At 34.1% G+C, this 23078-nt stretch overlaps 1 protein-coding gene across 4 annotated transcripts in view; it reads right to left on the reverse strand.

The window, feature by feature from the left end:
- Positions 1-20321, reverse strand: part of LOC117104403 (protein transport protein Sec23A-like) — a 39195-nt gene extending 18874 nt beyond the window's left edge. Inside the window, exons 1-10 of one of the 4 annotated variants that reach the window (XM_033245241.1) lie at positions 20203-20321; positions 19166-19399; positions 18256-18313; positions 17597-17683; positions 16399-16724; positions 15851-15880; positions 13154-13298; positions 2966-3124; positions 1525-1640; positions 731-854 (exon numbers count right to left, since the gene is read on the reverse strand). In XM_033245241.1, the coding sequence (XP_033101132.1) occupies positions 731-854; positions 1525-1640; positions 2966-3124; positions 13154-13298; positions 15851-15880; positions 16399-16724; positions 17597-17683; positions 18256-18313; positions 19166-19386 (1266 nt within the window). In that variant the 5' untranslated portion in view covers positions 19387-19399; positions 20203-20321. Of the gene's footprint in view, positions 1-730; positions 855-1524; positions 1641-2965; positions 3125-13153; positions 13299-15850; positions 15881-16398; positions 16725-17596; positions 17684-18255; positions 18314-19165; positions 19400-20117 lie in introns of all 4 variants that reach the window. The other 3 variants (XM_033245242.1, XM_033245240.1, XM_033245243.1) reach the window with 3 other exon arrangements.
- Positions 20322-23078: the final 2757 nt, after the last annotated feature.

A 23078-nucleotide genomic window follows, 5' to 3' on the forward strand; every position in this document is an offset into this window, starting at 1 on the left:
AAACTACTGATGACGGGCAGTAAAAAAAATAAGGGGTTTTCTAGCCAAAAACTGTTGGTGGGCCACACACATAGGGATTCTTAATTTATTTTTGCGGGGTTAGAGAGCCAAAAGTGAATATTTGATTTTACATTGAGGGCAGCACCCAAACTTCAATGTTTCCATTGTGCTTCCAAAAATATTTAGCTTTAGCATCAGTTTTAATATTATTTTTCACAAACTACTGATGACGGGCAGTAAAAAAAATAAGGGGTTTTCTAGCCAAAAACTGTTGGTGGGCCACACACATAGGGATTCTTAATTTATTTTTGCGGGGTTAGAGAGCCAAAGTGAATATATGATTTTACATTGAGGGCAGCACCCAAACTTCAATGTTTCCATTGAGCTTCCAAAAATATTTAGCTTTAGCATCAGTTTTAATATTATTTTTTACAAACTACTGATGACGGGCAGTAAAAAAAACAAGGGGTTTTCCAGCCAAAGATTGCTGGCGGGCCACACACATAGGGATTCTTAATTTATTTTTGCGGGCCACAACAAAATCACGATCGCGCCGTGTGTGTGTGGCCTACAGGCTGCAATTTGCCCAATATTATTGATACATGCCAAGATTAAATTACTTGAAGTTTTAAAGAATATAACAAATATTTTGAAATGGTTATATATTTTAATATTTATACAACGAAATATAACCTAAACTGGCATTAAAATATTTCTTCTGGCAATTTACCTTCACTTCCATTGTCGCTCCAAAAGCCATTTTAAATTCCCCTTTCATGTCCTTTGCAAAGACTCTTTGAAATGTTTGCTTGAAAAGGGAAGTGTTGAAGGAGTCGCCCATGACCATATGTCCCCTGCAACAAAATATAACCGGCTGCAGTTATATACTACTGTGTGCGTACAATATGAAATATGCTAAAAATTATATTAGAACATTGAATTATTCATTTCAAAAGATAAAATGTTATACAACACTTATATATTTTATTAATTTAATTTGTTTAAAAATACAGGTAATTTGATTCAATATAAAGTGGCTATTCTACTGTACAATTATTTGACTGTCAACGATGGTTCAACAATACTCCTCAGTTTACTAAACGACAAAATTCTCAAAGCAAATAATAGAATACTGAGTGGCATATCAATGGGGAAATATGGAAGGAGGACGGAGGGTGGAAGGGTGGGATACACATGCCTTTATGAAGAAAGCTCACACCCTGTACCTTCTGCCCCGCACCCCCCCCCCCCCACCGAAAAAAAAAGATATAAATGATATACCAGATATTAAATTAATTGTTTGCCAAAATATGTTGGTTATTGTCTGAATTTGATATGAGGTGAAGTATGAGCCTAAGCTTCATAATGAGACTAAGTTTACATTGAGGATCATGTGTTTATGTTTGCCTTAGTAAAAGAGATCGCAACTCAAAAATGATTAGGTTTGTTACTTCAATAATAACCTTGGCTCTCTGTTCGTAAAACAAACAATTTTAAGAAAATAATCCTCCTGTATTTGCTTACCCTGTGTAATTACTACAGTATTTCATCTCCGCCAAACCAGTCTGATCCAGAGAGCAAGCGTAAATATCAATGGTATGACCATTATTGGCGGCCCTGGTTGCAAGAGCTTCATAATGCTGCAAAAATCCAAATATATCATGTTACATATCTTCTTGGATTATGATACCTATGTTATTCAGACTGTCTATCCAATATTAATTGATTTTATCTGCTTTTTTTCTATAATATAATTCCAGATCCATTAAATTTATAATGTTGTTTTTCTAAGGCAGCCACAACCAACAGCCATAATATCGGCACTGGTTCAACTGGCATGCTCACCAATGGTTCTGGAGGTGCAACAAATCTTCTCGGATAAGGACTATAAACCATAGACCCAGCGTACACAATTGCTTCATGTGCACTTTTCAAAACCAAGTACATCTTCCAATATGAGTAGAAATTACCTCATTACAGGTCAATACAGCCCCTGCTGTGGACAGACAAGAGTAGCTATGACCGGTTTACCGGGTAGCTCAGACATGAAGGAACCCTTGGAGGAGATGGAATTTACTGTACAACAAGCTAGTCCATGCCTTGAGCACTTTGAGACTCTGGTGCACAGCGCTATATAAATCAAACTATTATTATTACTAACTTGTCTAACCCATGCTTGCATGGAATAATAATAGACTATAAACTGATGATGATGATGAACTTACCTTACAAGCTTTCCTCATGTACTTTGCAGCATCTTTCTCAATATCATGATGGGATCGGATTGGCGCCTTCAATTCCTCTCCTACAACCATACCAGGGCCTTGTGTTGCTGGGCCACCCATAAAAAGCATCACTCGTGCACCAGAGTTTGGAAAAGTACACTAAAAAAAAGCATATAAACAGCAAAAAATGTCAATAAATGGTTATTTGATTTAGAGTTATGATCAAACTGTGATTGAGATATTATAGACATGCTTTTGTGAATTGGCACAGCAAATTCTGAATAATATGGAATTGAAAGTTGCTTGGAACTCAACTTCCATGTGGCAACAACAAAGAAAACTGAAAACTAGCATTGGTCATGTGATGGTATCTTTGGAACAACATATAATACTCCTAGATAGGCCTGGCTCATAATTTCAAATCAGAATCTGATTGGTTAACCAATTTATGTGTATTTTCAGTGGCAGCACAAGAGAACCCCTAACAAAGTATTCAAGGTCCTGACAGTTTGTCCAGCTCCTGTCTCTTATACACATCTAGATGTGTATAAGAGACAGGGCATAAAGGGAACCCTTAGAGGAGATGGAATTTACTGTACAACAAGCTAGTCCATGCCTTGAGCCCTTTGAGACTGGTGTACAGTGCTATATAATTCAAACTATTATTATTACTAACTAGTCTAACCCATGCTTGCATGGAACAATAATAGACTATAAATTGATGATGATGATGAACTTACCTTACAAGCTTTCCTCATGTACTTTGCAGCATCTTTCTCAATATCATGATGGGATCGGATTGGCGCCTTCAATTCCTCTCCTACAACCATACCAGGGCCTTGTGTTGCTGGGCCACCCATAAAAAGCATCACTCGTGCACCAGAGTTTGGAAAAGTACACTAAAAAAAAGCATATAAACAGCAAAAAATGTCAACAAATGGTTATTTGATTTAGAGTTATGATCAAACTTTGATTGAGATATTATAGACATGCTTTTGTGAATTGGCACAGCAAATTCTGAATAATATGGAATTGAAAGTTGCTTGGAACTCAACTTCCATGTGGCAACAACAAAGAAAACTGAAAACTAGCATTGGTCATGTGATGGTATCTTTGGAACAACATATAATACTCCTAGATAGGCCTGGCTCATAATTTCAAATCAGAATCTGATTGGTTAACCAATTTATGTGTTTTCTGAGTGGCAGCACAAGAGAACCCCTAACAAAGTATTCAAGGTCCTGACAGTTTGTCCAGCTCCAGGCCCCCCCCCCCCGAAATGACACTCTTAGACAGTAAAAATGCTTTTTCACAGCAGTGTTTTCAAGCACATAGGCAACTGTATTTTCATCTAAATTACAAAGTTCTGAGACTTAACCACAATTATTTGCCCATGGAAAAGTCATATTGACTATTTTTTTAGCAAGGTTTTTGTGTAAAAATTGAAGAAAAAAAATTCCTTTCTAAGGAAAAGTGGTATAATAATCTGCAATAGTGGTAAAGTTGTCACAACTATATATACATACATACACAAATATACATATACATACATACACACACACACACACACATACATACATACATAAAAGCTTCTGTGTTTTTCCTAATAAAAAAAAATGTTTATAAAAAGTGCTGATGTTTATTAAAAATTATTCATATATGCATTTCCTTCATAAAAAAAAGGAACAAAAAATGTATATACTGCTCCTTTTCTATATAATCAAAATAACATTTTTCATGATGAGCAATATAGCTAGCTAAAATCAATTCTCTTTTGAGATGTCACTAAATAATGGAAATTAGTTGTCTCATTGCCCTTCAAATTAAAAAAAAAATGGAAATTATTATAAAAAAGAAGTATTTCAGAAAAAAATTGTCAAGCTAAACAAAAAAAAATTAAAACAGTGTGGAAGAACAATTAAAGAAAACTGTAATGGAAGTATGGGAGAGAAGGGAAATGTCTGATTTGTGTACAGGCAAGATAGATCGAGCATTGAGCATGGGAAATACGAAGTTATCAACATCTTTCCTTAACATAGAAAAAAGAAACTTTGTACAATCAGAATTTACCATCAGGAGAAAAGAAGGCAATTAAATCAAAAGATATTCTTAAAGAAAATAAAATTATTGTTTTTCTATTGACATTACAATTCTCTTAGTCTGCAACTATCAATCAGCAGACAGCATTGCGTCACCAAGCGCTCGCAGAGAGCGGAGATTAATTTGTCAGCCGATGATCATATACAACGCAGTGTTTGCCCTAGGACAAGATTTGGTAGTGCTAAATTAGCTGCATTCTCTAAGGAGAAATTTGAGTACAGTAATCCGGAAATTATGCAACATTAGGGAATAATGATAAGTTCTAGACATTGTGCTTATAGTTGAGACAACACAAAATATCCATTTTCTATTTGGAATTCAAAATTTTTAAAATACTAAATGGTTGGAGAGGAAAGTGAAAGGGGTAAATGAATCATGATAGTGTATGCAAACAATCTGAGATTAGGCTGTTATAATGAAGTATGTAACTAAAAAAATAAGATTCAAATTCCATGTTTACAAAACTAGGTTTGCTTTTTTAGGGATTTTTTATAAGCTATAATTACTCCTCATTAGCCATGTTCTTATACTGTTTTACCAAACTAAATTCATGAGATGAATGATGCCTGACCAATGCAATTTTTGTACCAACATGATGTGCCTTGCTTGGGAAACTCAAATTTTGGCTATTCAAACAACCAAATCAATTAAATTATCTATAATTTTATCTGAAATATTGTTAATCAGGTTTTGAGAAATCGATTAAGGATAAAAAAGAAAAAAGTTTCAATATCTTGTGTGTTTATATTATGCAAACAATAATCTCTGTCTCTTATACACATCTAGATGTGTATAAGAGACTACTGAGGTCAAGAATGATTAAAGTCAGGTTCCGGAGGGGGAAAAAAATTGATATGTTGTATAACTGATTTTTTTTAAGACACAAAAAGATGTTTGACGAAAAGCTCAGGAATGGTTAATGAACTACAGATTTTTGAATATTTAAAAACTGGGGAAAAAGTGGAAAAATGGGTAGTTACACCCCTTTTTAACGAGAGTTTAAATATTCAAAAATCTGTATCTCATTAACAGTTTACAAGTTTTTCAACAATTATGGTTTCTATGTCTTAGAAAAAGTCAGTAACTTATTTAATTTTTCCTCAGGAGCTGACTTTAAGATGGGATACTAGGTTTTTGGATGTTTCTCATAGTGTGGTCAGTGGTCTCGCCAGCTACACTTAAGCATGACTGCCATTCTTTCTTAGGCAAAAATAACAAAGACTGCAGCACACTTAAGTATTAGCACCACGCTAAAAAAATATGTACAGTAAATTTTATTTAAAATGTTACCAAGATAACTACAGAAGTGTGGCACTGCAAGCAGTTTCATAATGTTTACATGGCTCAATATATATATTATATACTTCAATGCATACTGTAGTGTAATGCACCCAACCTAACCGCAGGAAACATAATCTCTTTGTACATAAATAATAACTCAAAACTAAAACTGATTTTTTTTGTTAAATATGCAAGTTATTACCTTATCTAAATTTTACTAGTCAACCAAATGTACATCTGATTCGGTAAATGTAAAAATCTACCACAAATGTAAAAATAACCACAAATGTAACAAACTTAGCCCACAAGTGCAAAAATGCCTTTTATCACAACTAGCATTGTGTAAATTGTTTTTTTATGTTGCCATATTTTAACAAAAAAAAAAACAAAAGCTAGGAATTATAGAAAAACTGAATGTGTTTTGCGAGTACAATGTTTTTACATTCTTTGTTATTTTTAAATTTGTGATTGATTTTTACATTTGTGAGCTCTACATGGCCTAGGGTTTATAGGCCTAGCCCTTATCCGAGAAGATGTGTTCAACCACCAGAACCTTAGGCGGTGCGCCGTTACAACCAGCGACGATTTATCGGTCATTTGCCAATATTCAGGAAGTTGCAATGAATAGTGAAAAGTTTAGAAACTTTAGGGTAATATATCATTATTAATGTATCACTATTCTAAAAATACTTTCTTTTTTAGAAATTAAAATGAAATATTCAGCTTTAATAGTACTGTATGCTGGCTTTGCTTTTGAACTAACAGTTGTTGTGTAGGCCTATACTATGATTCAATAATCTCAGAATATTTATTTTATGTCTACCTGTCGACAAAGACTACCGGAGTATTTGAAATATTCATTACAATAAATCCAGCTTTCATTTTATTCTTTTATTTAGACATTATCTAGTGTTTCTAATGTCAAAGTTGTTCATAATATGAGTATTTATTACCATTATTTGGAAACTTTCAATATAAATTAAACATTAATACATTGTACTCATTTCATTTCATTTGTTTCTATACCTGTGTATGCAAGCGATGACTTTTTTACATTTGCAGTAGACACTGCAAATTAAAAACATACTGGAGCGACTTTTCAGGGAGTGGAAGGTTCAAATTGACTATTTATTTTGTTGAAGTATTTTGTTCCTGGAAAAATTCTATTTATAGTTGAATTGTTTCGTGTAGTATTAATGCTTATCTTCTATACATTTTATTAATTTGCATAGGGGAATATATTGTCTTATGCCCGCTCAGCAACAATTATTTGCTTTGTTTTGTTGGTTCCATTTTAAAATTGATTGAGTTGTGTATGTAATCCATGTTACAAGTGAAATATATTTGATTTGATATTAATTATAAAATTACTTGTTTCTGTTACATACTGATATTGTTAAATTGAAGGTATTGAGTACATGAAATTCAAATTGATGGAAATGGGCCATGCGGCATTGTGTCACACCATAAATATGTACCAAAAATGGAAATGCTTATATTATATCCACACTTTAGAATTATAAGATAAGATTATCTTTTTTTTCTTTTACTCATTTTTGCTGTAATTTTATGTCTCATAAAATTTTAATTGTTTATATTTTATGAATTTGAATAAAAAAAAAGAATGAACGAATGATTGAATGATTGATTTTTTGAATGAATGATTTTTTTTTCTGTGTTGATGAATGACCTAGTCTACAATAGTACCGTATGTTTATTAAAATATTATGTAAATGGAGATGTTGTAACTATGTTAATTCAGAAAGGCTTATATCACCAATTGCTTGGAATCTAGAAGATCAATTTGTTTGGAGAAAGATTTATTTATATTCAACATATTTACATTCATATTTTTAAAGTCTCAAGCACAACATGTTTGTTCGCATTCTTAAGAGTAAATATAAAAAATGCCAGAAATTGAGATGTGCAGCCAGGGAATAAAAAAAAATTGAATATAGTAATCCAGAAATTATGTAAGATGGGGGACTAAAGGAATGTTCTAGAGATTGCGCTATTTTAGTAAGACAACACTAAACATTTTTTTTCTTATATGGAATTCAAATTTCAAAATTAATAAATGGTTAGAGAGGAAAGTGAGGGGGTGAATATTTTTGGTGCAAGGTATTGACATTACGAAAGAAGACTAAAAATGGAACATGAATATTCAACAGGTCTGATTTTTTTATTCCAAATTTGGAATTAGAAAATTTAGCTGGATCTTTAGTAAGATTTCCTCTGACTTTTTAATACTGTATCTCCTCCTCCCCACTTGTGCCAACACTGGTTGATAAGGTGAGGCTTCCACATATTATTTTACACCATTGAGAAAAATTCCATATTTTATCAAATAAATGTTGTTTTATTATTATTTTATAGAAAATGTATATTAATGTTAACATTTTATGGTCTTTTTTGTGAATTGTATTTATGGACACAGTATTTTGGAACACCAACTTTGATAATGATTTAGTTCACTTTCTGGAATCAGTCTGCCACTGTTGTTTGCCTCCCTCACCTTCTTTGCTTTGTACCATTGAGAAGAGATAAAAATGAAAACTAATTCCAAAAAGCTCAAGTATAATCAAATATCAGAAAATGATGAAGGTACTGTAATGCATTGCATGTTGTTATGAATATATACTGTAACTGATGAAAATAAACTAACATTACAAATATAGGTGGGTGCACTGTTGGAGACCCTGGACAATTAATAAACTAGGCTAATCTATTGCATTTAATAAGGCATAGAATAAAGAAATCGATCAAGATATAACATGGCCATGCGTTGAAATGCTCTTGCTGGGTATGTGACACAAACAATGTTTAATACACTTATTCATCATAATTATGGAGAATCCACGTTCCTCATGGTAAGTACAGTATGTAAGGTAGGGGTGGGCAAAATAATAGACTGGAGGAACTTTTTATACTAAAAATCTGACATTTCCAATGTTCTTGTAAAATATTTCATGCGCTGCTTTCATATCACTTATGCTAATTTTTAATATTACTTTCTACGTACATTCAGCATTGAGCTGTATCAAAAAGGGGTTTGCTAGTGAAAGATACAGTAACAGCAGGCGGGCTACACACATAGGGTTTTAAATATATTTTCGCAGGCTACAACACTTGGCCATCTTGTGATACAGTGATAAATCACAGCACGCTGGGATGTAGTTGTGGTGGGCGGACCCACCCAGCCTTGAAGTTTTCCGCCCAGTCTAAAATTTCATGGCCCTACACCCACCCTTATTAACCCACTTTTCCATCCTTAAAATGCACTCTTATTATTTAGAGTTTATTAATGTTATCAACTACACACCTTTAAAATATCTATCACCCACCCTTAGTTTTCTCCAGCTATAACCCTGAGCATGGAGGTATTACTTACACCATCCATGATCATAGGCGCATGTTTCATCTTTATAAGATAATGGCATTTGTACAGAGATAGATGTCTGTATGGGAATATACAAGAATGTGGAAGACTAAGTGAATACCATTGTGTTATTTTTGGACTCGCAGATATGGAAACATACTCAACCATTTACCTGCCCTTCAACCATGTCTATGCATGCATATGTACTTTCTAAGCAAAGGGTAAACAATTTGGCATTTTAAGTAACAGTACAGTACATGATTCCATAGTCAGCAGATAGAGGGCGCCAGAGATTTATTAAATGTTTTTTACACTTGTGATTTATTTTCTGATAAAAAATTCCATTATGCACTAATAAATGTATGTCACATTATTATGCTGGTTATTGGTTGAAAGACATACTTACATAACATATTTATAGGTAAATGTAATCAGTACAAACCTCTTTGTGGAGACATACATGAAGTGCCTTTCTAAAGGAGAAAAACAGACCACTGAAATACAAACAAATAATCATGAAAATAAATTACTACAATTACATACCTCCAACAGCCCAACAGCAATCGATAGAGCAACTCCTGTTGAACGCAGAGGACGCTTTCCAGCACCAACAGGCCATGGATCTCGTTGAAGTTCTCCAAGGAGATCAGTTAGATTCATGTCACACTTGTGAACTGGTTGCAAAAATCTAGATGCAGAAAAAGGGTATGAATTAGAAATATTGGTATGATGGACAACACAGAAACAACACAACATTGTCACCTAATAACAATAATAATAATCAAGTTGATAATTTTTTGTTAATTCAAAATGAGAAAGTTCATTTCAAAGTTTATTTTTAATTTTTGTCATTTTTTTGGGAACAATACATATTCCACTGTAGACTGATATTTTGTTGAAGGATATTCGTAACTATAATTTTCTATTTCCAAAAATGTGTAGAAAATATAAGGAAGTTCTTGTTAACATGTACAATATAAGTCACAAGAAAAAACAATTTCACAAGAGAACTTGGAAAATAGCCAGTAAATAATCGCTTATTATGCAAAACAACAGTTTAAAGTTACACAAAAGCAAACACCAATAAGACAATGGGAGCACATAATATAACAAATCAATTGTTTTAGAAAACATATGTTGACATTTTTTTTTTAATATGGTAATGGAATGGTGTGACGGTATTCTTCCAACATGTAAACATCTTTTAATGTCATCATGTAATCTCAATTATTATTAGTTATTATCTATAACTGTATTAAATAACATCCCAATACCAGGTTAAAGGCCATGGGTCGTAGACCACTTACACATGAGGTAGAAACATAGATTGAACTCTATATATATATATATATATATATTTTTTAATAATGTATTTCTTGTATCTTCTTTTTTTAATATTTTAATGTTTTTGCTGCTTTCTTGCCCATAACTTTTGTAATATTACAAGCAATTTGGCCCATTGGGCCACCATTTGTAATACCTCTGAGTGGTTTTTTTTTATCAATAAAGTGAAAGTAAAGTAAGTAAATATCTAACAATTTCCATGTTTACATTCTGGGACGTGACGTACGTACGAACTTGCATACTTGCGTACGTACGTACGTGTGTTGCGTGTTTCAGACTGTTCAAGGTATGTTAATAACATCTCATTTTTTAGGCCCTAGCTTAGGCATTGCTTTCTTGCTTCCCGGTTCAGTCTAGTAGTCGCGCACACCTTGAAGTGTGTCACTTTCCCCGCATCGCAACATTTTCTCGGCGGCCAACGGACGCATGAACATATATAGAAAATCTTAGTAACGTAGGCATGGGGCTATTTTCAATGTAATCTCATCAGTATCTAAGTGTAGAATGGAACCAGAAATGCATCGACCTACTGATGTAGAACTACTACTTTATTTATTGTCGAGTACCGTTTTTTTGTTTTTTTTTTAATTGTACAGTATCACAAAAACTAGAGCATGATCTCTTATTAATGATTTTCGGCAAACATAGAGATCTAATTAATACTGTACATGTGATGTAAAATTAATCATCATTGATCGTATGTTTCTTTGTTGTTTATGTACTTTTGTTGCCATGAGAAAAACTAATTTCATATTTTAATTTGACAATAAAGCTATCTTGTATCTAATATGAATCGCTGCGATTGAAATATAACAACATAATTGTCTTCGATTTATCTACTTTACCTACTTCATGAGCCGAAAACCAATTTATCTTTACACACTTTTTATCATACTTGTATAATAGAGGCACGTACTCTACAATTTCCAGGTATATTCTTGACTTCCTTAGGAACGTGATGGGGACCACCCCCTTAAAATAGTTGGGGTACGTGTCGCCTGTCACCCCCGTCCATGCTATTCACCAGAAGACAAGGCATTATACAGGCATTATACAGTAATTAGGCACCAAATCCTGAATTTACGTGATTTCTAACATTTTTTTTTATATGAAGAGAGTAGAATAGTAGGCCTATTTCAAATAAATCAATTATCAGTCATTATTATACTTTTTAAAATATCAACAATTATTTTACACTATTTGCAAATAACTTTGGTTTATTGTATTAGCTATAAGATTTTAATTGGTGTTTTTAGGTAAGAAAATATAATAATAGGCCTATTCCTATATAGGGCCTATTGATATAAGATCACATACTTTTTTTCCAACTCCTGAGTCTCAGCTGGGTCGGCACACACTGGGCAGGCCTCACTATTTGTCAATTAATCGTACCTATCATTGTATTTAAAATTAAAATTGAATTATTGTTGTAGATCCATCTACCCTGAAATTAAATATTACAGAGGTTACTATATATATATATATATATATATTTTTTAATAATGTATTTCTTGTATCTTCTTTTTTTAATATTTTAATGTTTTTGCTGCTTTCTTGCCCATAACTTTTGTAATATTACAAGCAATTCGGCCCATTGGGCCACCATTTGTAATACCTCTGAGTGTTTTTTATTTAATCAATAAAGTGAAAGTAAAGTAAGTAAATATCTACCAATTTCCGTGTTTACATTCTTGGACGTGAAGTACGTACGAACTTGCGTACTTACGTACGTGTGTTGCGTAAATGAGTACGCGCAGACTATTCAAGGTATGTTAACCGATCAAAAGCGTCAGAGGCAAATCAAATTAAAGCGCTTCGTAACCAAGGCACAGCACACACATCATAGGCAGGGCGTATAAGCCCAGTGAAATAGTTCAGTTTTCTTTGCTATAAAAATCACTTTTCCCGTGGGTATATTTTGGTAAACTTTTTGTATGTCGTAGATATAAAATTTAACTATATATATTCATAAAAAAACGTTTTGTTGCAATTATGTCCAACTTTGGTGCTTCAAATCCGTATTTCTGGTGTACTATTGGCCATCTTGTGATACAGTGATAAATCACAGCACGCTGGGATATAGTTGTGGTGGGCGGACCCACCCAGCCTTAAAGTTTTCCACCCAGTCTAAATCTAATTTCATGGCCCTACACCCACCCTTATTAAACCAATTTTCCATCCTTTATATCCACTCTTATTATTTAGAGTTTATTAATGTTATCACCTTTAAAAAATATCTATGACCCACTCTTAGTTTTCTCCAGCTATAACCCTGAGCATGGAGGTATTACTTACACCATCCATGATCATAGGCACATGCTTCATCTTCATAAAATTATGGCATTTGTACAGAGATAGATGTCTGTATGGGAATATACAAGAATGTGGAAGATTAAGTGAATACCATTGTGTTATTTTTGGACTCGCAGATATAGAAACATACTCAACCATTTACCTGCCCTTCAACCATGTCTATGCATGCATATGTACTTTCTAAGCAAAGGGTAAACAATTTGGCATTTTAAGTAACAGTACAATACATGATTCCATAGTCAGCAGATAGAGGGCGCCAGAGATTTATTAAATGTTTTTTACACTTGTGATTTATTTTCTGATAAAAAATTCCATTATGCACTAATAAATGTATGTCACATTATTATGCTAGTTATTGGTTGAAAGACATACTAAACATATTTCTAGGTAAATGTAATCAGTACACACCTCTTTTTGTGGAGACATACATGAAGTGCCTTTCTAATGGAGAAAAACAGACCACTGAAATGCAAACAAATAATCATGAAAATAAATTACTACAATTACATACCTCCAACAGCCCAACAGCAATCGATAGAGCAACTCCTGTTGAACGCAGAGGACGCTTTCCAGCACCAACAGGCCATGGATCTCGTTGAAGTTCTCCAAGGAGATCAGTTAGATTCATGTCACACTTGTGAACTGGTTGCAAAAATCTAGATGCAGAAAAAAGGTATGAATTAGAAATATTGGTATGATGGACAACACAGAAACAACACAACATTGTCACCTAATAACAATAATAATAATCAAGTTGATAATTTTTTGTTAATTCAAAATGAGAAAGTTCATTTCAAAGTTTATTTTTAATTTTTGTCATTTTTTTGGGAACAATACATATTCCACTGTAGACTGATATTTTGTTGAAGGATATTCGTAACTATAATTTTCTATTTCCAAAAATGTGTAGAAAATATAAGGAAGTTCTTGTTAACATGTACAATATAAGTCACAAGAAAAAACAATTTCACAAGAGAACTTGGAAAATAGCCAGTAAATAATCGCTTATTATGCAAAACAACAGTTTAAAGTTACACAAAAGCAAACACCAATAAGACAATGGGAGCACATAATATAACAAATCAATTGTTTTAGAAAACATATGTTGACATTTTTTTTTTAATATGGTAATGGAATGGTGTGACGGTATTCTTCCAACATGTAAACATCTTTTAATGTCATCATGTAATCTCAATTATTATTAGTTATTATCTATAACTGTATTAAATAACATCCCAATACCAGGTTAAAGGCCATGGGTCGTAGACCACTTACACATGAGGTAGAAACATAGATTGAACTTCTCCATAGCCTATCATTAGCGCAAGCCATGGTTAAAGGTCTACCGAATCCAATTTTTTTTAGGATTGGAAAGCCTACCGAAGAGATCAGAAAATTTAATCAGTGTGTAAGAATAGGGATGCTGGCATTCAGCGCTACGGATACACGCAGCCCAAATTTTGATTCGGATTAGGATGTGAATGCAGCTTTATATACCAAGAAAATATATACATCTTGGTGTACAATATATCAATTTGTTTTCAAGTGTTTTGTTAGCAATTGTTTTTGTAGCGTTTGCACAACACAAATAGCCACAAATCAATAATTAGGTGTTAGCAGCCAATAACCAAATATAAAACTATTGACTCATTAATGATAAAAGTTCAATATAGAAATTTCAAGCTTTAAATATTATTATACATGTAAATAGCAAACCTCCAACAACACATATCACTGCATGATTCTGATGCAGTTAGATAGAGGGGGCGCCAAACAACTTTAAACATTTGAAGGACACTTGCATTAAATGCAAAATTATAACTACATATCTCCCTCCAATTAAAAACCACTTTTAGAACTGGGGCTTACATTGTCTTTAGCAGCTTTGGTCTCTAATTAGAATAGATAGAAGACATTGTTAATATGGGACCACAGAAAAGTGTTCTTTAATTGGAGGGGTCTTTATTTAGAGGAAGACCAGTATTACTATAACCAGACCAATACCAGAATGGCGGTTTCTATGCAAATAAATGATTTCAGATTCCCCACGAAATACTCCTAGGGAAAAGCAAGGGGTTTTAAATTTTCCAATGCCCACCAAGACCCAGTCAGACTCCAGCATAAAAAAGCATTAAAGCTGTTCCATAATCTTTTGTAATTAGTTTGGTTCACTAAAAATTTAATTAGTTAAATAATATGAAAAGAAACACAATTACACTGTTTATATTAGAGAAAAAGTGCTCCTGCAAAACAAAATTTTTTTGAACCTAGAAGTGTAAAGTAAGTCTCACAATGTCATTTAAGTGATCAAAAACAAGTGACATAAATCACAAAGTTATGAAGGATACACTCAGCAAATACACAATTTACTCAACACAAATCACTGACATAGCGACACAAAATACTGACATAGGTTATCCAATGCTCTGACAGTGACAATGACAATGGTATGAATTTCTGTACTGTAAACCCCTCATCTTTTGTGTGCATTTAAAAATTTGCAATGAAGCTGCAATAACATCACAAAAACAAAAAGGAAATTGTGATGTTCCCTGATATAATCTAAGAATTCGGCCAAAATAATCAAGTGCAATGTTAAGGGTTGATTTTACAAAATTACCGATAAAAAGTTATTTCTAAGCAGTTGATTTTGGAGGAAGGCACTTTATATGCTTTAAAATGATGTGTCATTTACTGGGATCGAATTACTACTGCCAAAGTTATGAGTAAATACTATTTACAGATTCTCTGTACTCAAGTATACAATACTGCCATACTCATAGGCTAATTACTCAGTATGCTGGTTTTGGGATGCCAAGCCTCAAATATGCCCTTTGTAACTATTGTTTATGTTGTGTCGTAATATATTAGGTCTGGAATAACTAAGAAAATGTTTGAAAAAAAAAAAACCATTGCTTTTAACATTGTATATAATTAATATATTTTATATTATGTTTGTTAAAAACTATGCCAAAAACTTGTACTGGAGTGACATAGGCCAGGACCATGTTTGCTGTTTTTTGCCAAGTCCTTAGTGCTCAAAATTTAAGTAACATACTCAGAGTATCATATTGTGTTGTAACAGAAAAGCTGAAAGGATATTTAACAATAAATATTAAGCAGTTTACAGCACAGTATGTGCAAGTTTAGCAGGACAGAACCACAAGACAATACAAAAATACAGTAGCACTCAATCAGATATTCGAACCTGTGTGGTGAATGAGCCCAGTTTTCAGGCCTACAGTATCAAAGTAGAAAGTAAAAACAAATTTTTATAAGCCAACTACAAATCAACAAACTGGATATTGCAAGTAAACATTACAAATCAGAAAAACGTACATACTGAATGGTAGTAAATGGTAATGATAATGATTATACAAACACACATACAGTCCAGATGTGATCAAAATGCTTTAGGGTCTTTATTTATTATTCAGCTCTTGTACATCTAGAAATCATTCAGATTTTTCAGACAGTTATTACTAACTTCATGCAATTAATGGCAGAGTATATATGAGGGTGGGGAGGGATAGGTTTCAGAATTAGTGTTAAATTTGAGTATAAAAGACACAAATTATAAAGTGTTGCTGTCATTATGATTAGTAATTATTGACAACTGCTGTCATGAGTCACCAAATATTAGTTCGACAATAAAATTATCTTCCACTATCCAAAACCTATTAATAAATAGGGAATGTGTGAATACATTTGCTATCCTATTGCATAATTGCAAAATAATTTCCACATTATACAAACCTGTTGAGGGGGGTTTGCTGTGCCTGCTGGGCACCCCCTTGCCTCTGCTGCTGCCCTTGTGCTTGCATCTTACCAATTCCCAGCATATCCTGTATCTGCTTAGCTGTCAGATCTTTTGTTCCTCTGAACACGTAGCTCTTTGAGCACCCTTCACAGCCAAGTTCATGAACTTGGACCATTCGGCCATAAGTGATGAGGCCTATGAGCGCATTGGGTGGCAGTAGTGATAATGACATCTGAAGAGATTCCTTTAGAGCCTGTAAGTCGTCATCGTCCATACATGTATCCAAGACAATGAGGAAGACGAGAGGATTCACTTGCGCTCTCTGTAATGATTCGTATGGACAAGGATTTTGCATCAGCGGTAATTAAAAACTGACTAGTTGGTCATACATGTCAAAATTTATAACTTTTTTTCCATAATTGTTTGTTAATAATAAATATGTGTTAATATTTGTAGGCACAACATTTTTCATGTTTACAATCTTTAAAAAATCAAGCAAAATTATCAATGCAAAAACAGTGACAGACATGCTTATTACTTATAACATATGGAGGCACCATGTTTTTAAATTTGGTATTTACCAATTCAAGAATTTCAAGCTATCATTGTTTGAAATTGGGAGAGGCACTCATCAATTTCAGCAATTGTTCAAAGTTTTAACTAAGATCAAAATAAGCACATTTGGTCTGGGTAAGCTTTATGTGGACACAAGCAGGAAGTGACACATTTGCGTGTTACTAAACCCTGTTGTACACCTATTTGATGCAGGTGTCTTTATACAACTGAAGTAATTACAGGTGTCATATTTCCAAAATTTCCGCGACTCAGCCCCAACCATGGTGGGGGCTGGGGTGGATATGGTCTCTCACCCCATTAAATTTTAAATCCTATATCCGGGGTAGCCTTAGCGGTCAATTTAACCATATTTTTTAGCGCCAACTTGCTATAATGGCTGGACCACTTGCAAAATGATTCTGACGGCTATGGTCTACGAGCATCTACAATGTATTCTCTCCTAAAGCAGGGCTCTCACTGCGACTTATGACGATTGCACGACGAATCCAACTCCGCTCCCTGTGAGCGCTAGACGGCGCGACGCCGTCTACTGATTGTCGCTAGTTGTCTGAACGGATCGTCATTAAAATGTCCGTAGAGTGCAGTGAGTACCCGGTTTTATAGTATGTTATTACTTACTGTTAAAGTGTACTCAATAGTTGAGAACTGTGGAATCAACTCAGCTGGCTGGTGCTGCTCTGTGATGCCTGTGTATTGTTGCGGAAACTAAAATCAGGTGAAGAAGAATTTGTATATTTTTTTTATTCCAGCATCAAATTAAGTTCATAAAAAAACAAAATGTATTAATCAAACCTACAGAATACTACTACTACTACTACTACTACTACTTCAGTTAGGGCAAAAAATCACTCATATGATATTATCCAGATGTAAACATGCATAAAATTAAGCATTGCAGCACACACTACTACATGGGGACTGGATTCAACACTGGTCACTAAGCGCAAGCTCAGTGGTCTAGTGGTTATGACACCAGGCTATTTATCTAGAGGTCATGGGTTTGATTCTTACCTAAGCACTTTCAAATTTTTGCAAGTACTTGGGAACGTACTGAGCATTCAGTACCATAACATGTCAGGTAGGGCAAAACAACACTCCTATAACATTTGACCACTATGACAACGAAGGTGTTTTTTATTTACTGGGTCCAGAACATACTGTGTTCATATAAATAAAATACAACAGGGGTTTGGATGTTTGTCCAGCACCTGCTGAAATTTGGGACCAATTGTGTTTGGTTTTTACTTGAAATAACAATAATCAGTAAATAATCTCACCTGATTTCTCTGAAAACAAAAATTACAAGTCCAAAATTTGGCTCTGTAATCAACTTGACTGCAAATAAATGATTCAAGAAAATGGTTATACTAAATGTGTGGCTATGTTACATTTATCAGTTAATAACAAATTTAAATAATAAGTTGCAATGTTTCTTAAACAATTCCATGGTTTATCAAATAAGGTTATAGAATAAAATATTTTTAATTTTGAAAATAGATTCCCTTCATTGTACTTCATCTTTTATGTAAGAATATATTCCATGTGAAAAGCTACATCAACATACATAAAATTGTTAACATATATAATTCATAAATACAGAACAAGCCATATCAGAAATGTTGTGTTTTTTAAGATGGTTAAAATGATGGAAATTAAACCAATCATCTACTGTCTACTTTTTTATAATCAAGACAAAAGTTACTACTATAGTATTGAATTTTAAAAGACAAAAATGTTATGATTTTAATTTATTTTGAAGTGTTTTGTGAAAATAAACTCAATAGAAATGACGTTTGGTCCAAAATGACATGTTATTATACTGTGTTCTAAATATGTCTCCAAATACTTAAAAAGCCTAAATTGAAATTTCATGATTAAATTAATTATTGATAACATACTTTTAATTCACAGTTACAACATTAAAAAGATTTAAATCATTTTTACTTTAATTTTTATTTATTCAACTTATTTAACAAGGGTGACCCTAACAGCAATGCTGCCTCAAAGGGGCCCTCTACAAAAAACAACAATATCCATAACATTCAGCATGAAATAAAAATTCAATTTACAAGAAAAATACTGGACAAAAACATGCAATACTTCATATATTAATTACAAATATTTAACTGGAAAAGCCAATAACAGTTTTATATATAAATGCCTGATGTGAAAACAAAATGTTATTACCAAAATGGATTGAGGATGGCTCTACAGGTTGAGCGACTACATAGAACCGGGTCATACTGAATAGGGGGAAGGTCAGGCCTTTCTTTCAACGGTGTGTAAAGTGCTGATAGTGGTACTACCATCCTTGTGGCTTCGAGTCGACTTGATGGCCAGACATTCCAGCTAAGTCTAACACCATCTCTATCTTCATTCTGCTGTATAAATTCTTGATAGGTAGCCATTTTTTTAAATGACCTGAAAATACAATTAATTTAGTTAATATCACTAAAACCCATTTCTCACGTACACTTCTGCAAGTGCAAACGTAACTATTTTTAACAAGGATCACTGCTTGTGCAAGCGTATTATAATGTACTGTCTCGGTAAAGTAAATTTTCCAGGGCCCAAGTCTCTTGTGATATTTGATAATCTTTACCTTCCTCGAGGAAGCAGTATCAATTAAGAGATTTTTCATTTTACGAGATATGCTTAGCCAAACGACATTACCACTGAATTACTTAATGTACTGATTAGTAATAATATGCCTACCTATTATATTTGGCGAGGGCCTATTCCTGACAGTACAGCGTAGGCCTAGACTCCAATTAAATTTTGCTACTTAAGAAGGCTAGGCCCCTAGTCTAGGTCTTGGTCCTAGTGACTTGACTGGCTAAAATAAAAGGAGTGTAGCATATGTAGAGTTGTTGGTCTACCTATTATTAATACTAGCCCTATATATAATTATAGTGCTGAGTAAAGTATTATGATATGGTCCAAATCTAATACTAGGTACTGGTCTAGGCAGTAGGACAGGACACCTAGGCTAGAACTAGGCCTATACCTACCCGCGCTAGTAGTAGCTAGGCCTACTAAACTAGGCTAACTCAGTCTCTATAGTACTAGTAGGGCCTAGCCGTGAATTCCAAGCCTCCTGACTTGCTATTTATCACCGAAAAATATACTATTAATTTACCTAAAAAGTCAGAAACAATGTATACACACTTCGGTGATCTACTTCATTAACCAGTGTATAAATTATGTATGCAATAAATACCCACGTCAACAGAAATTCCAAGTCTAAAATTACACTTCCCAGCTCTGTCACCTGTGAAATAGCAGCAGTTTTTGACACGCCGAATTGATGATTAAGTGTAAAGCGCCCCCAATCACTGGAATATCTGCCACGTACCGTGAAAAAGGTCACTGAAAAAGAGCTAGGTTTTTATTTAATACGTGAGAAGACGGTTATTGAATATTCATTAGACCTATCAAGACCTAACTACTGTCAAATCTATACTCTTTAAAACCGTGTGGAAGTGTGGAAAAAAGTGTGGAAGTTCAATTTTCGTTCATCTAGGTTGCCACAGTCATCTTCACTTTGATGAGACAGATAATAAAGGGTCCGATTTTATAACTGAAAGAAAAGCGCTATGCAAGCAATAGTAACAAGTAATAAAGCATGCAAGGATCCTATAGGGTGTATATGGTCCCCTAGCTGTAGCACAAGACGACGCGACGCCGTCCGCTGATTGTTGTCAGCGGCAGTCTGAACGGATCCGTTGCGCGCGCGTCGTGTGGCGTTGCATTCTCCCATAGAATCGTGTCGACCGACGAGCGTCGGGCGCAGCGCGTGCCCGGCTTAATAAATAGGCTTCGGCAGGACTAAGGGCCACTCAAATGGGCCGAACATGAAAAACACCTATCGTCAGACATCCTCTTTAAGCGTCGAAAACGCAAGAACGGACGAGAGTTTAGCTCCATACCCCACGGGGCCACACGGCCCCCAGAATGGCCCGAAAAAGCACTAGCATGGTATAATCTGTAACAGTCATCGAGTCAGCGGTCCGAGGGCGCTTTGTCAAGACCATGGCTGGGGCTAGACCACCACCACCGGGGTAATAAATCCCTACTCTTCCCGAAGGATGTTGAGGTTTTTTAAGACATTGGGTTCTTGTAAGGGACCCATTGTCTTTGGATTTTTCTTCTTGACTGTTGTTTTTCAGGCCTATGCTTTTTAATTACTATGAAAACATTTTGTTTTCAAATATTTTAAACATTTTAGCAGGCATTATACTCCTGGGTGACCAACGGAAAGCTTGTAATTTTACAAATTGATCAACCATGTGGCTGCATGTGAGTCAGTCTGAAACGATTACTTATTAAAAAGACCTACAGGAAGCAGTGTTGGTAATGTTCCTTTTCCCACCATATGTATATGGCGTACCCCAAAATTACGGTACTTTTGGTGAGTGATGTGCCTATTATACATTGGACGATACACAGTATGTCTATCCAACCCGAATTGTACTAAATAGTAATGCTACATCATCTATCAAAGGCTTATTTGGTGATAATTCACCCCTCCCAAAGGCTGAAAAAACACAAAGAAGCTGCACAACACAATAGATGTTCCCGGCAATGTCAACTAGTATGCTGGAGGTTAGCTAGTATGCTGGAGGTTAGCTACAGCCAGGGGACCATATGCACCCTATAGGATCCTTGCATGCTTTATTACTTGCTACTATATTGCTTGCATAGCGCTTTTCTTTCAGTTACGAAGCGCTGTTTTTTCCGTGGTCATTGGGTCTACATAAGTGTTGCTGCCATATTAGCAGGCAACCCTACCAGGTACCCATTTATACTCCTTATATCTTCATATATTGAAGATATAAGTGCCTTGCTTGGACACAAGCGAAATGCACAGCGAGGGATTGAAAACCAAACAATTCAAGCTGCGCCCAAACCGCTTCTTATCATACTTTGTGGGGCTCTGAAAAATTCTAGCATGAAATGCTAGAAAAAGACGTTAAATTTCATAGCATTATGGTCAGGTTTTTATAACGGTTAAACATTACCGGTATTAAATAAATTCATTGGATCCAATAACAAGTTAGTATAAGGTTTTGTTTTTTTTTGTTTTTTTTTTTTGTTTTTTGATGATCCAAATATCAAGTAAACGTAAGGTGTTAACTTAATCTCTGGTTTGGAGAGGTCCATTAAGCGCCTGGTTGGTTCTCTGTCAAGTTCCTTTATATAGGCATCCATTATCGTGTAATACATTGTCAAAAATTGTAAAAACAAGATTACAAAATTGTTAACGATAATATAAAGCTGTTTTCCATGAAATACTATTTAGAAGGTTTTTGCAGAACCTTGGCTTACAATGGCAGTTTTCCTTGTGTGGATCCAAGCCGGTAACCATAGGATGGTTTCATGGACCAACTCTTCAAGCAAACTCCTCTCTGGAAAAACCAAACGCCCTCTCGATCCTTGTATCATCAAAGACCCTCAAAATGATACAGTAATGCAGTCTCTTTTTTTTGTTGTATAGTTCCTTCTTTACCTTGGGGGATGAGGTGATTTATTGTCCCAAAATTAAGCATTTATCAGTATTTTATTATTTTAAGTGTAGGTGTACCTCCCCTTCGGTTTGTATGGTCATTTTATGTTTCAGATATATTTATTTGTTGATTAAATTTTAAATGAATGAAATATAATAGATAAGTAAGGGAATTAATGAATAAATGATCTATGAATGAATGAATAATTTTGGAAATTCACTTTACAATATCATTTAATTCAGTATAAACATAGCCAGAGGCTGAATTGATAAAGGTATAAATCGTTTCCAGAAATGTTGAATGAAAATGACATATGACATTTATAGAAAGGGATATTTCAAACCTAATACTGAACATAATAAATAGACCTGAATTAACTGAAATTTGAAAAGAAAAAATGTACACAGTCAATTTAATTACCGTAATTCATTTATATTCGTAAAAATGTTAAGAACCTCATATAGACCTGGCCTAATAAAACAAAATTGAATGAATGAATGAATGAATGAATGAAAGAACGAATGAATGAATGAATCAATCAATTAATTAATTAATTAATTAATGATCGAGCTTATGAATGAATATGCCTATGG

The sequence above is a fragment of the Anneissia japonica genome, unplaced genomic scaffold (genome assembly GCF_011630105.1).
Source record: "Anneissia japonica isolate Jap-2015-1 unplaced genomic scaffold, ASM1163010v1 scaffold287818_len932483_cov186, whole genome shotgun sequence".
Taxonomy (NCBI): Eukaryota; Metazoa; Echinodermata; class Crinoidea; order Comatulida; family Comatulidae; genus Anneissia; species Anneissia japonica.